The sequence below is a fragment of the Abramis brama genome (genome assembly GCF_963993115.1).
Source record: "Abramis brama genome assembly, chromosome: 9".
Classification (NCBI taxonomy): Eukaryota; Metazoa; Chordata; class Actinopteri; order Cypriniformes; family Leuciscidae; genus Abramis; species Abramis brama.
Window position 1 is genome coordinate 34,451,291 of NC_139971.1, and position 13,040 is coordinate 34,464,330.

Below are 13,040 nucleotides of genomic sequence, written 5' to 3' on the forward strand. Positions count from 1 at the left end.
TCGCCACCTGCTGTGAGGAAATGCTTACTGTCCCTCTCAAATACACAATATATAGTGCTTTTTGATTTAACTTATTTATTTTATTTCATCGTTTTAAACGTTTACCCTTGCAAAAATGTTACAAAATATTTCATCCTTTTATCACATCATAGTTTGAATATACTACCGCTGCATCCATTTGAATGCTTGCATGATACCAATAATAATAAGAAGAAGAAGAAGAAGAAGAAGAAAATAAAGTTACAAATTACCACGCATAATGATCTATGTAAGCATAACATCTTAATAAATAAATAAAATTCGTATAAATTAGAAGAAAACCAGCAGATTGTAAATCACGATTGTATGACAAAATAAAGATAATAAATAAGAACATGATAAATATCACTGCACTGTTACTTTATCATTGCATCATCCAGTTCCGTCCTTTGCACAGTTGTCGAATCCAGTCCCAGTTCCAGTCTTTGTCTTGATCGACAGCATCCTAAACCAATAGAAACTACGTACACTGAAACATCACTCTTCCTGAACCAATCATCTATGTTGTGGGCGGCACTTTGTCGTCTCTCCTTCTTTTGGTTTCAACCGGCGTGGGAAGTAGTGTGATTGGCTTCTGAAGCGACTATAAGATTATTATTCGTAAGTTTCATTAGCTTTATATTTGTTTCATGACGTTATATGTAATTTGTTTTTACTATATATCTTTATGGTCCGTATTATGAGACTGTATGAATCCAGTTACATGGTGTTTTAGTGAATGACTGGATTGTCAGCTTAGCCTTGTCTCGTGCTTAGAGGAAGCATGCTATTGTAAAATAAATCTGAAAGACTACTACTATTCACCGCATTATGTAAGTTACTTTGACATAATGACTGGGTTACTTGTCTAATACAGAATCCAGATAATGCAAATCATGATGGAGATGTTGTTGTGCACAAGTCAGCACTAACTTGCATCATACTGTAGTCTATAGGGGTTTGGCCTATGTCAATGCACTGGTTAATGCAGTGCAGCAAAAAACTAATTAGTTTTATTTATATATGTGTAAAACTATCATGTAATTGGCGTTTATATGGTTCTGTATTCATGGAAATGGGGTTTTGTAGGTATTCGTATTGTAGTAAATCGTGTTATACTTCCTCTAGGATCATAGAGCATCATTATCTATGGCTCTTCATCTCACATTTTTATGTGCCAAAGCTTTCTTCTATTGTCAGGTGAACCTCACTGTGTGCAGTTGACTTGTTTTGCTCACTAATGTTGCATCATGTTAAGTGCCCGTTTCTCATGTCCTTCACAAAGCATTGTCAGATAATAATAATATACATTTATATTATGTATTTATATTAAGATGCATTTTACACTGTATTGTTTAACATTTATATCAAGGATTCAACAAAAAGAATGATCCACAGGGCCAGTCATTTCTTTTGAATTTGAAGGTTTTTTGTTTTTTGCTGCAGTCTTTGCCTGGTCTTTCCTTTAAAATAGATTTAATATCAGTAAGGTTTAATTAGTATGTTAATAAAAGGCTATGAAATAAGTTCCTCTTCACTGTCCTGTCCTGTCCTGCCTGCGTCGTCATTACATTTACATTTATTAATTTAGCAGATGCTCCTATTCAGACTGACCTCTGGGAATGTAATAAAAGGATTTATGTATTTACACTTTACAGTATATGAATCTATAGCTGTTATTGAGTTTTATTATTATTATAATTACATTTAATCGTTTAGCAGAAGCTTTTATTCAAACTGACTACAAATTGGAAAATATAACGATTAAGCGATCCTATTTGTAACATGAGCATCACTCTATCTTACTTTTGTTGATTGTCCATGTGTGGCTTTATTTTTGTAATGGTTGTCAAAATTTTATGGTTTCATTATGGTATTTAAGGAAATGTTATAAATTGTGATAGTCTTGGAAGCATAATTTAGAGAAGGTTGAAAATGATAAATATCAGTATTTCCCAGTATATTATTATTATTTTGCAAAGAAAACTTCATATATTCTGAAACACGTCAAAACATGATGGGTCGTGGGTCCAGTAAAACCATTGACTGGACAAGTGAAAATGTGTTCCTTATTGTTGAGCACGTATTGATTGTAAATCAAGTTCAGCTTTATTTTAAAATAATAACTATTTTCAAGTCCACGTCATCATAGCAAGGAAATTCTGGTTCTCAGCATGCAGTTGTTGAAGCAGTTTAGTTAATTCTTTCACAATGGATGCGGTTTCTGGCATGCATGGCTGGAGTGGTTATGTACTTATCATTTGGAAAAAGCTGTTTTTGTTTTGAATGAGTTGTAATGGGAGTGATGCTGTAACTACTTCAGGGATATCTATTGTTTGCTGCATACTGGCTGCACCTGCTGAGGAGCTTCCTTTAATATTCCTGTGAGGAAGATTCAAGTCTACTATCTCGACATTTGCTTACAATTTTTGCATTTAGCCAGTAGTGGTAGTTGCACAGAACTTTCAGATTGGTGAAATAGCCATTACCCTCTGCTTATTCACCATGGTAAAATAAATTATTTGAATGAAAATGAATGTATTAATATATCCACAAATGACCCCATACATCTGAAAGAAAAACATGAAGTAATTCTAAAATATTATTTGCAACCGCAATAAAAGAATGATGGTTTAGTGGAAAAATAGTAAAATCTCACTTTGCGCTCATATTTGGGGGCACTTGTGGGCGTGGCCTGATGGTCACGAGTCAGACTGGAAACCTAAAGGTTGACCGAGGTGCCCTTGAGCAAGGCACCCAACCCCCAATCGCTCCCCGGGCTGCCCATTGCTCTGGGTGTGTGTCCATGGTTTGCAGTGTGTGTTCACTACTCACTGCTACTAATGTGTGTGTGCTAACTTTGATGGGTTAAATGCCGAGGACAAATTCAGAGTATAGGTTACCATACTTGGCCTTCACAATTTTGTCTGTTTAGTGGGTTTTCAAGCTTTACTTCCTCACTAAATGGGTTCGTCTCTTGAATGTCCCGGTATGCAGATAATGTGATCCTGAGGTGTGCAGATGTCCATTACACATTCTTGATTGTTGATGATTCTTGCATGTTTACTCCACCCACTGTTTTTGTAAAACTGGTTTCTGACTCACTGTGTGTTTGTATATATCCCTAGTCCCCTGAGAAAAACACAACCAGCATGGACTCTTCACTGACTGCTGCACAGATCCGTGAGAAGTTCATTGACTTCTTCCGCCGCTATGAGCACCAGTACGTCCACTCGTCAGCCACCATTCCGCTAGATGACCCCACTCTGCTCTTTGCCAATGCCGGGATGAACCAGGTTAGGAGATTTGAACCTAGTTACATAAATGGATGTCTAATTTGTTATAAAAAAATTAATTGTTATCTTCATCTTCTCAATAGTTCAAGCCCATCTTCCTGAACACCATCGACCCGTCCCACCCCATGGCCAGACTTCGCCGTGCTGCAAACACACAGAAGTGCATTCGTGCCGGTGGCAAGCACAATGATCTTGATGATGTGGGCAAAGACGTGTACCATCACACTTTCTTTGAGATGTTAGGCTCTTGGTCCTTTGGAGATTATTTCAAAGTAAGAGATAGAGAGAGAGGTGTTGTATATTGTAAAATCATGGCGTATCTCTTTATAGTACCGATGCTCTTTTAAAAAAAAAAAAAATGTTTTATGTGCTGTAAAAATGATAAATGAAAAATGAATTTTGGTCTTTTCTCTTTGCATACCTTCATTTCTTTTTTTTGCTCACTCTATATCTAGCACCTGGCCTGCAAGATGGCACTGGAGCTGCTGACGCAGGAGTTTGGCATACCTATTGAACGCCTCTATGTGACTTATTTTGGTGGTCATGCTGATGCAGGCCTGGAGCCTGACCTGGAGTGCAAGCAGATCTGGCTGGACTTGGGGTGAGTACAGAATATGTACAAGATGTATTGAGTTATTGATGTGTAATAGTAAGATATTTCTCGTTTGTCTCGACTCGGTCCCAGAATGGAGGAGTGCCGTATTCTGCCTGGCAGTATGAAAGATAATTTCTGGGAGATGGGTGACACTGGTCCATGTGGACCGTGCAGCGAGATCCACTTTGATCGTATTGGAGGCAGAGATGCCGCACACTTGGTCAACATGGATGACCCGAATGTGCTTGAAATCTGGAACCTGGTGTTCATCCAGTTTAACAGGTAAACTACTGCTCCTTGTTAACTACAACAAACAATGGTAAACACTTTATTAAAAGTTCCCACATACTTGGAGATATTATTTTTAGAGACACTTCTTATGTAATGTATTGTTCATATGAATGCACAATATATTAGTTATTGACTGAAATTAGAGATGTTTTTTAATTTATGTCAGCCTATATTGGATATTTAATATTAAGTAGATTAATTAATATTTAAAACAATTATTTTAATGTTTGATCCGTTCAATGGATGGATGTTTTTTTTAACCATTTATTGGTTATCACTTAAAGTTATATATAAATACAATTTATTTAATAGCCTATATATTAATTGAATTGCATGAAATTGATCAAAAATTACAGTAATGATATTTATAATGTTACAAAGCATTTCTCTTTAACTTTATTTTCATCAAAGAATCCTGAAAAAAAAACACAGTTTCCACAAAAATATCAAACAACAACTGATTTCAACATGGATAACAATAAATGTTTCTTGAGCTCCAAATCAGCATATTAAAATGATTTCTGAAGGATCATGTGTCACTGAAGACTGGGGTAATGATGCTGAAAACTCAGCTTTGCTATCACAGGTATAAATTACATTTTAATATCTCTTATGCTTTTGATCAAATAAATTTAACATTGGTGATCATAAGAGACTTTCAAAACTTTTAAAAAATCGTACCGACCCCAAACCTTTGAACGGTAGTATAATTTCATTATTGAATTTTAACATTGGTGCCATATTGAAACCTGTAATTCTTTACACAAAGATACTGTAAGTATTCACATATTGTTCTAAATGCATATGGCTTGGCCTCTCCATGCAGGGAGTCGGAGACAGTGCTAAAGCCTCTGCCCAAGAAGAGCATTGACACAGGGATGGGACTGGAGCGCTTGGTCTCTGTACTGCAAAACAAGATGTCCAACTACGACACTGACCTGTTCATCCCTTATTTTGAAGCCATTCAGAAGGTACAATCATTAAAAAAAACACATGAGACATGACCAAACTCTCTTTTGCATGTAATTAAAAAAATTGTCTTGGTTCTCAGGGCACAGGTGCCAGGGCATACACAGGAAAGGTTGGCTCAGAAGACACAGATGGTATCGACATGGCATACCGTGTCCTGGCTGATCACGCCCGAACCATTACTATCGCCTTGTCTGATGGCGGGAGACCTGACAACACAGGCAGAGGGTGAGGTGATGGTGTAATAGTTTGCCGTGTTCTTGATATATACCCAATGTACGTATATGTGACCCTGTTTTTGTGTTCGCAGCTATGTGCTGAGGAGAATTCTACGTCGTGCAGTGCGATACTCTCACGAGAAGCTGGGTGCACAGAGGGGTTTCTTCGCCTCCTTAGTAGATGTAGTGGTTGAGTCCCTGGTAAGGCCTCTACCTCTACAATTTTTTTCTCTCATAACTTTATGTGCATAAGGAACCTCCTGTCTGCTGCCAATGAACTATTGAAATGCACTTTCATTAAATACAGTTTCAGTTCTATCTCTGATGGCCATTTAATGGTTCATGGCTCTCTACAGGGTGATGCTTTCCCAGAGTTGCGGAAAGATCCTGATATGGTAAAGGACATCATCAATGAGGAAGAGGCACAGTTCCTCAAAACCCTTAGCAGGGGACGCCGTATCCTGGACCGCAAGATCCAGAGTCTTGGAGACAGCAAGACAATTCCAGGTAAAGCACATACTACCACACGTGTTATTTTAAGGCGTCTTCAGATCTGTAAATCATTTGATTGTATATCAGTACAGTATAGGGTTGTCAAAAGTACTTCGGTACCAAGTTGGTTCTGAAATTTAGAAAATTTGACGAGACCACCATTTCTGTTGTACCGAGTACCGGGTATATTCTGTACCCACTAATAGGCAGCTGCTTTCAGTCGCTTCCATGTTTATCTAAGCGCAAGGCTCCAGACTAACTTTTTGACTAGGATCACTGAAGTCATCATCATAGGATCATCATCTTCATTTGAGTTTTTTAAATTGGAGGGGAAGGAGTTTGGGTTACTTGTAATGCGCATTTATAAAACGCAACACTCGCCAACCATCTTCCCAAAATTGTAATGAGAATTATTTATACATTTGTTGTCAACAGAAGAGAGGCTTTAAGGTTTCTCTGAGGTGTTTTTCTGCCAAAATAAAAGCTCCATGGTTTAACATTTGGAAGCAAAGAAATTCAGACTAATTTTGTAGTATTGTGTATATAACTGTCATTGTTTTGTTTAGGTGACACAGCCTGGCTGCTGTACGATACGTATGGTTTTCCTCTGGACCTCACTGCCCTGATCGCTGAAGAAAGGGGAATGGGGGTAGACAGGCAGGCCTTTGAGGAGGAGAAGAAAGCTGCTCAGGTGGAAATCAGTTCATTCTTTTATGCAGTGCAATTTCCATTAAGCACAGAATAATTTCATAGTTATAAAACACAGAGGACTGAAAATCCATCTTTTATACTTTCAACTGTAATGTTTTGGTGCCAAAATTCACATGTAACATTTGACTGATTTAATTTTGACTGTTTTATTTATAATGACAGCAAAGCTAAATGCACAATTAAAAATCCTATATCAGCTGACATATATCCAATATTAACTGATAACAATAGGTGTTTTGTTATTGTAAATGGGTCTAAATAAAAACGTGTACACAGTTAAAGTCTCAAGGCAAAGGCTCTGGGGACGAGGACCACATCATGCTGGACATCTACGCCATTGAAGAGCTCAGAAACAAAGATGTTGCTGCCACTGACGACAGCCCCAAGTACAAGTACACTTCAGATGATAATGGCAACTATGGTGCGAGTTAGACCTTCGCTATTCCTGTTGGGTTTTACGGTTGATTATGCGTAGATTTTCATGCGTGTTACATTGTGTGTCTCTCTCAGAGTTTGAACAGACAGTGGGCACAGTGTTGGCTCTCAGGAGGGAGCGTGCATTTGTTGATGAAGTGACCACAGGTCAAGAGTGCGGAGTGCTGCTCGACAAGACCTCTTTCTACGCCGAGCAGGGTGGGCAGAGCTTTGATGAAGGCTACATGCTCCGAGAAAACGACTCTGCTGAGGATGTAAGAAACTGAGAGTGGTTGTGGAAAGAAGCTGAGATGCTTAGTTTAGTTTTGCTGTCATGTCATGTCATGTTTTGTTTTGTTGCTTCAGAGGATGGAGTTCACCGTGAAGAATACTCAGGTGCGTGGAGGATACGTGCTGCATATTGGTACAGTATACGGCACACTGAAGGTTGGAGACCGCCTAACTCTGCATGTGGATGAGGTATGTAACCAAGTGACTTTCTAAAAAGAGATGGATAAGATGTTATTATGTACATTTATAGGCAAAGATGGAACATAATGTGGATTGAGAGAGCACAGAATGCAACATGATTCCTCTCTCTCTTTTTCTCTCCTTCTCAGGCTCGTCGTAGGCCCATCATGAGTAACCATACCGCCACACACATCCTTAACTTTGCTTTGCGTTCAGTTTTGGGAGAGGCAGATCAGCGGGGCTCTTTGGTTGCTCCAGACAGACTGCGCTTTGACTTCACAGCTAAAGGTGCAATGAGCACAGATGAAGTGCACCGCACAGAAGAGATCGCCTCCAACATGATTCGCGACGCTAAGGTCAGGACCATTCAACAGGCTTTCAAAGACACTTTTCAATGAAACGTTCATATTCATACCGCTTGAAACTTTCTTCACATGTATTCACAGTCCGAAAACAAAACGATAACCTATTGTAAGTTATCCTGTTGAAAGCAGAAATTTAGTTTTCTTGAGATCGCTTTTGTATTCTTTCATATTTTCTCTCACAATTTGAAATACTCTCTCTTTCTTCAGCCGGTCTATGCTCTGGATGCTCCCCTTGCAGCAGCTAAAGCCATCCAAGGTCTGCGGGCAGTGTTTGATGAGACGTACCCTGATCCTGTTAGAGTGGTGTCTGTTGGCGTCTCAGTGGAGGAGCTGCTGGCCGATCCGAACAGCCCTGCAGGCTCACTTACCTCCATCGAGTTCTGCGGTGGAACGTATGAGCTTTAATATTCTAAACTTCAGATATTGCAGTAGTAGGCCTACTCAGCTCCTCGCTTTCATTCATGTGCAGCACATGTTGTTTTCTGTGGATAAGAACAAAAATGATCAACTTTATATGTAATATTCTGAATTTGGTCCTGTCTATGCTTCATGAAAATTGCTAGTAGAGTAAAATGTTTATGAAAGTGTTGTTAAATAATATTTTCCTTAGCCCTAATGAATTAACTGTTTTTGGAGTATGGCTACTCGTAGTTTTCTTATTGATCATTTTTACCCATAGGCACCTGCAGAACTCTGGTCATGCTGCTCCATTTGTGATTGTATCAGAGGAGGCCATTGCTAAAGGAATCAGGAGGATTGTGGCAGTGACTGGAGCAGAGGCTCAGAAGGTTGGAGAAAGAGAAGGCCAACATGAATATGCGCACACACTTTTATTTTTGACTGATACTTTGTAGTATGTGATGTAGGGTGGGGAATCTAGAACCGGTTCTTGCTGTCTGATTTGAATGTGCTTTGAAAGGAAGATCTGAAATAATACATGGATTAAATGTGTCAATTACCTTTGCTGTTTTTACGCACAGTGTGGCTAGTGTAGTCAGATTCACAAATGTATCTTTTGAGCCAGTTCTGTTAATTCAATGAATCAATGAATGTACTTAAGACTTGTGAGAGTTAAATCAATATAATTACTGACTGATAATTCATATAGCAATGTGTAAATACACATTCAGAACAGTGGTTTGTAAAAAAAAAAAAAAATACCCCAATTTTTTTTTTTTACATTTAAATACTTTTTAGTACAGTATATTTTTAGGACCAATCATTGAATCATTTAGGAAGCAGAATAAAGAAGTTCCTTATGATTCCCATTCCTAATAGTTCATGACAGGATGTTTGTGTTGTCAGGCCCAGAGGAAAGCTGATGCCCTGAAGTTGGGTCTAGATGCCATGGCAGAGAAAGTGAAGGCTCAGACCTCCCCGAATAAAGACATTCAGAAGGAGATTGCTGATATGACAGAGGTGAGTTCAACTCAAACATGTTCTGCTCTTGCTTGTATGGTATAAACCTTTTTTTTTAAGTGTACTGAATCTGTGTATGCATATATATTCAGTCCCTGGGCACTGCAGTGATCTCTCAGTGGCAGAAGGATGAGATGAGGGATTCTCTGAAGGGTCTTAAAAAGATCATGGATGACCTGGACCGTGCCAGCAAGGCTGATGTACAGAAGAGGGTAAGAAAACATGTTTCAGATGTTTGATGGTTAGTCACAGAGATTATTGGGAAAGTCTAAGACCAGCTGTGAACACATGGTTAATTTTTAGGTCCTGGAAAAGACGAAAGAGATCATCGACAGCAAACCTAACCAACCTCTAATTGTGATGGAGATGGAGAGTGGAGCATCTGCAAAGGTAAATGGCTCACTGTCCTTTCAAAATTGGGATCTATAGTTGAAATGAATGCGGTTTTTAAATAGTCTTCAGTGAAAGTCTAAATGATTCCTCTGTGCTTCCACAGGCTTTGAATGAGTCTTTGAAGTTACTGAAGACAAATTCACCACAGACTGCTGCTATGCTTTTTGCTGTGGACAACGATGCAGGAAAAATCATCTGCTTGTGCCAAGTTCCTCAGGTAAACGGGGTCAGAGAGAAACTTATTCTGTGAGCTGGCTTAGGGGTCTCTTTAAATATTTAACAAGATCTACTTTAAAGCTCAGGATTTCTTTTTGTTTTGAAAGAAATTAATATATTTGTTCAGCAAGGACGCAATAAATTGAACACAAGTTACAATAACTTCTACATACTTATAAAAGTTTTCTATTTCCAATAAATGCTGTTCTTTTGAACTTTTGATTTTTGAAGAGTCCTGAAACGGCACAACTGATTTCAACTGATAACAATAATAATAATAAGATTTTTGAGCACCAAATCAGCATTGGAATGATTTCTGAAGGATCATGTGACACTGAAGACTGGAGTAATGGTGCTGAAAATTAAACTTTGCCATCACAAAAAATAAATTACATTTTACAATATATTAAAATGGAAAACATTCATTTGAAATTGTAATAATACTTCACAATATTACTGCTTTTATTGTTATTTTATCAATTGTTTGTTTTCATCAAATAAATACATCCTTGATGTGCATAAAGAGACTTTCAAAAACATGAACAACTTTTGAACGGTAGTGTATTTTCTTAATACACATTCCTAGTTGTATTGTGAATGATTCATCAGTGCGTACATTATATGTTCAGTGAAATGTAACAGCTGGCTTTTTAGCTCACCTCAGAAGTAAAATGGGTTTCAAATGCCATTTTGTGTTCACTTTGACATTTAATGCTGGTTAAGTATTACGTTAACTTGCATGGTACTAGAGTAACACATTAATGCATATGTAAAGTATCAATTTAAAATCACCAATTTGCTCTGTGTTTCCAGGATGTTGCAAACCGGGGCCTGAAGGCCAACGAGTGGGTTCAGGAAGTGTGCCCTCTGCTGGATGGAAAAGGAGGCGGTAAAGACATGTCTGCCCAGGCCACGGGTAGAAACACGCACTGCATACAGGAGGCTCTGCAGCTGGCCAATGAGTTTGCCCAACTCAAACTGGGTGAAAATTAAGGACAAATGGATAGAGTTGTGTAGGTAGAGTTTAATCTGAAAAGAGGTCCTTAGTTTGGTCTTAACCCTCCTCCTGTCCTGTTCCAGCTGTGCCTGCTGAATTTACAAACTGGACATTCCCGGCTGGTAGATGTAAAAACTGTACAGAAATGTGTAATTTGTCAATTATGGATAGGAAGGGAAATAATTAGCGTCCTCTCTGTTAACTAGGTCACTGCAGGACCACATGCATATATCAACTGATCCATCAAACCGTCCTGACTCTATGATGCAAAGCACATGGGGCTGTGCATGTTTTCTGATTGGATAATTACATTTAGATGACAGTTTAATGTTGCTAGCTAAAATCATCCTCATGGCCATTGTTATCGTTCTGAACATACGAGGACGAAAATCATTGTCATTATCATTCTGTTAGAAGGTGTCTTTTTATCTCTTAAGATTTTCATTACATTTGTAGAATTGTTGGTCTGTCTCTTTAACAGGATGGATGTTGTAATATTTCAGACAAATTCATGCCGACACTGTTAACCTTTCACTAGGTCTTATAGCATCTGTTTTGGGGAAATGAGTCATTTATCACCAGTCACTTGAAATGTATCATTTGTGAACGGTAATAAAAAAAGCAATGATTTCAAATGCATAAATGACTTTTTATTGTCCTGTGGAGTGATGTTTATTTGAATGTGATTGTGATTAAAGCTACTGCTTGTGATTGTGATTAAAGCTACTGCTTATGATTATTTCAGCACACTTACTTACTCCCCTTCGTCCTGAGTGAAACACAAGTCATCAACTGTTGGCTTTCACTTGGCTTGGTCGTTTGCAGCGTACTACACCTTGCCCCATGTCAGACCCATCTCCTTAAGTTCTGCCATCGCTTTGCGTCTCCTTGATGTTTTAGATCGCCCTTGTTTTCTTCTGCCAGGTGGTGTCCATCTCAGGGCAGTCTGGGATTTGGGCCTGGTCCATTCTAAGAACATGTCCAAGCCATCGGATGTGAGAACGCTTGATCTCGGTGACCACTTGACTCTTTGTTCTCCTGTACAATTCATTGGTGATTTCATAGGCCAGAATATACAATATATGACAAAGCTGTTGTACAAACGTAGCTTTGTGGTGGTGCTGTATTGCCTAGATTTCCAGACCGTAGTCTGGCGAATGCATCTCTATCTTTTCCAAACCTTGATTTTACGTTATCCTTGCTCATGAGGCTTCCTAGGTATGTCAAATTGTTGACAGATTCCAATGGTTCATTATTGACTTTGATTGGTGCATTAGGGATGGAATTAATCTTGGAATTGATGTTCAGGCCCACCTGCACGGTGAAGCCATTCGTTCTTCCTGTAGAACAGCCTCATACAGCGTTTTTGGTGGAACTCCATAGAATACCAATTACCAAGTATCACTGTCGAATGATTTCTTAGTCTAAAAAAATGATATTCGGAGGGTTGTTCCACTTGATGCACTGCTCTGATGTTTCTCAGAGTAAAGAACTGGTCTGTGCTACCTCTTCCACTTCTGAATCTGGCTTGTTCTTGTCTGAGTTTAAAGCCTGTCATTTCTGTATAGAAGAACTCTACAGATGGCTTTTATGGGACTGAGAGCAATTTGATGCCACTCCATTTGTCTCAACTCTGAAGAACGCCTTTCTTGGGGAGTTTCATAATAAGGCCTTTCTTCCAGTCATCTAAATTTAACTACATTTATATTAATTCACCAAATTCATCCCTACTTTTCATTATACCACTCTTGCACAGCTGCTGCTCAACCATGCAAACTTATTTTGAAAACTAGCCGATCATTTTTGTTTTTCCGAACTCTTACATTTTAAACACTTGTGTTGCAATTTCTATGAATAAGTGTACCAGACTTTCAGACATATGCTCCAGTCAAGCTCAGACACATTAACTTTATACAATGGCAAAATAGTGAAAATGGCTAGTTAGTCATTGCTTAGTGAGGGGTTCAATGTGAAGTTTAACTGTCTTATAAAAGTTTGGTTATCAGGATAAAACATTATATAATCAATAAGTGGTTTTACATTAAGTAATAAGTTATGCAATTTTCAACTTTTAATAAGTTATACAAGATTAGTATTATATATTGTACGTAATTAATAAATTTTTTACAGTGTTGACATCCCAGAATTCAACAAATCCATTATTCATTACTGATG

General features: G+C 38.3%; 1 protein-coding gene across 2 annotated transcripts; it reads left to right on the forward strand.

Annotated features, from left to right (window-relative positions):
- The first annotated feature begins 555 nt into the window (after positions 1-555).
- aars1 (alanyl-tRNA synthetase 1) lies at positions 556-11,578 on the forward strand. Of its 2 annotated transcripts, none has more exons than XM_084123952.1 (21): positions 556-639; positions 3,147-3,314; positions 3,398-3,586; positions 3,770-3,915; positions 4,000-4,191; positions 5,027-5,171; positions 5,252-5,397; positions 5,480-5,588; positions 5,744-5,894; positions 6,446-6,570; positions 6,867-7,011; positions 7,101-7,279; positions 7,371-7,484; positions 7,625-7,831; positions 8,048-8,232; positions 8,520-8,628; positions 9,146-9,259; positions 9,352-9,471; positions 9,563-9,649; positions 9,756-9,869; positions 10,682-11,578. In XM_084123952.1, the coding sequence occupies exons 2-21, from the start codon at positions 3,171-3,173 to the stop codon at positions 10,859-10,861; spliced, it is 2,901 nt and encodes a 966-aa protein (XP_083980078.1). In that variant the 5' UTR covers positions 556-639; positions 3,147-3,170; the 3' UTR covers positions 10,862-11,578. The 2 variants fall into 2 exon arrangements, with proteins under 2 accessions (XP_083980078.1, XP_083980077.1); XM_084123951.1 differs by lacking the exon at positions 556-639 and adding an exon at positions 1,153-1,218.
- Positions 11,579-13,040: the final 1,462 nt, after the last annotated feature.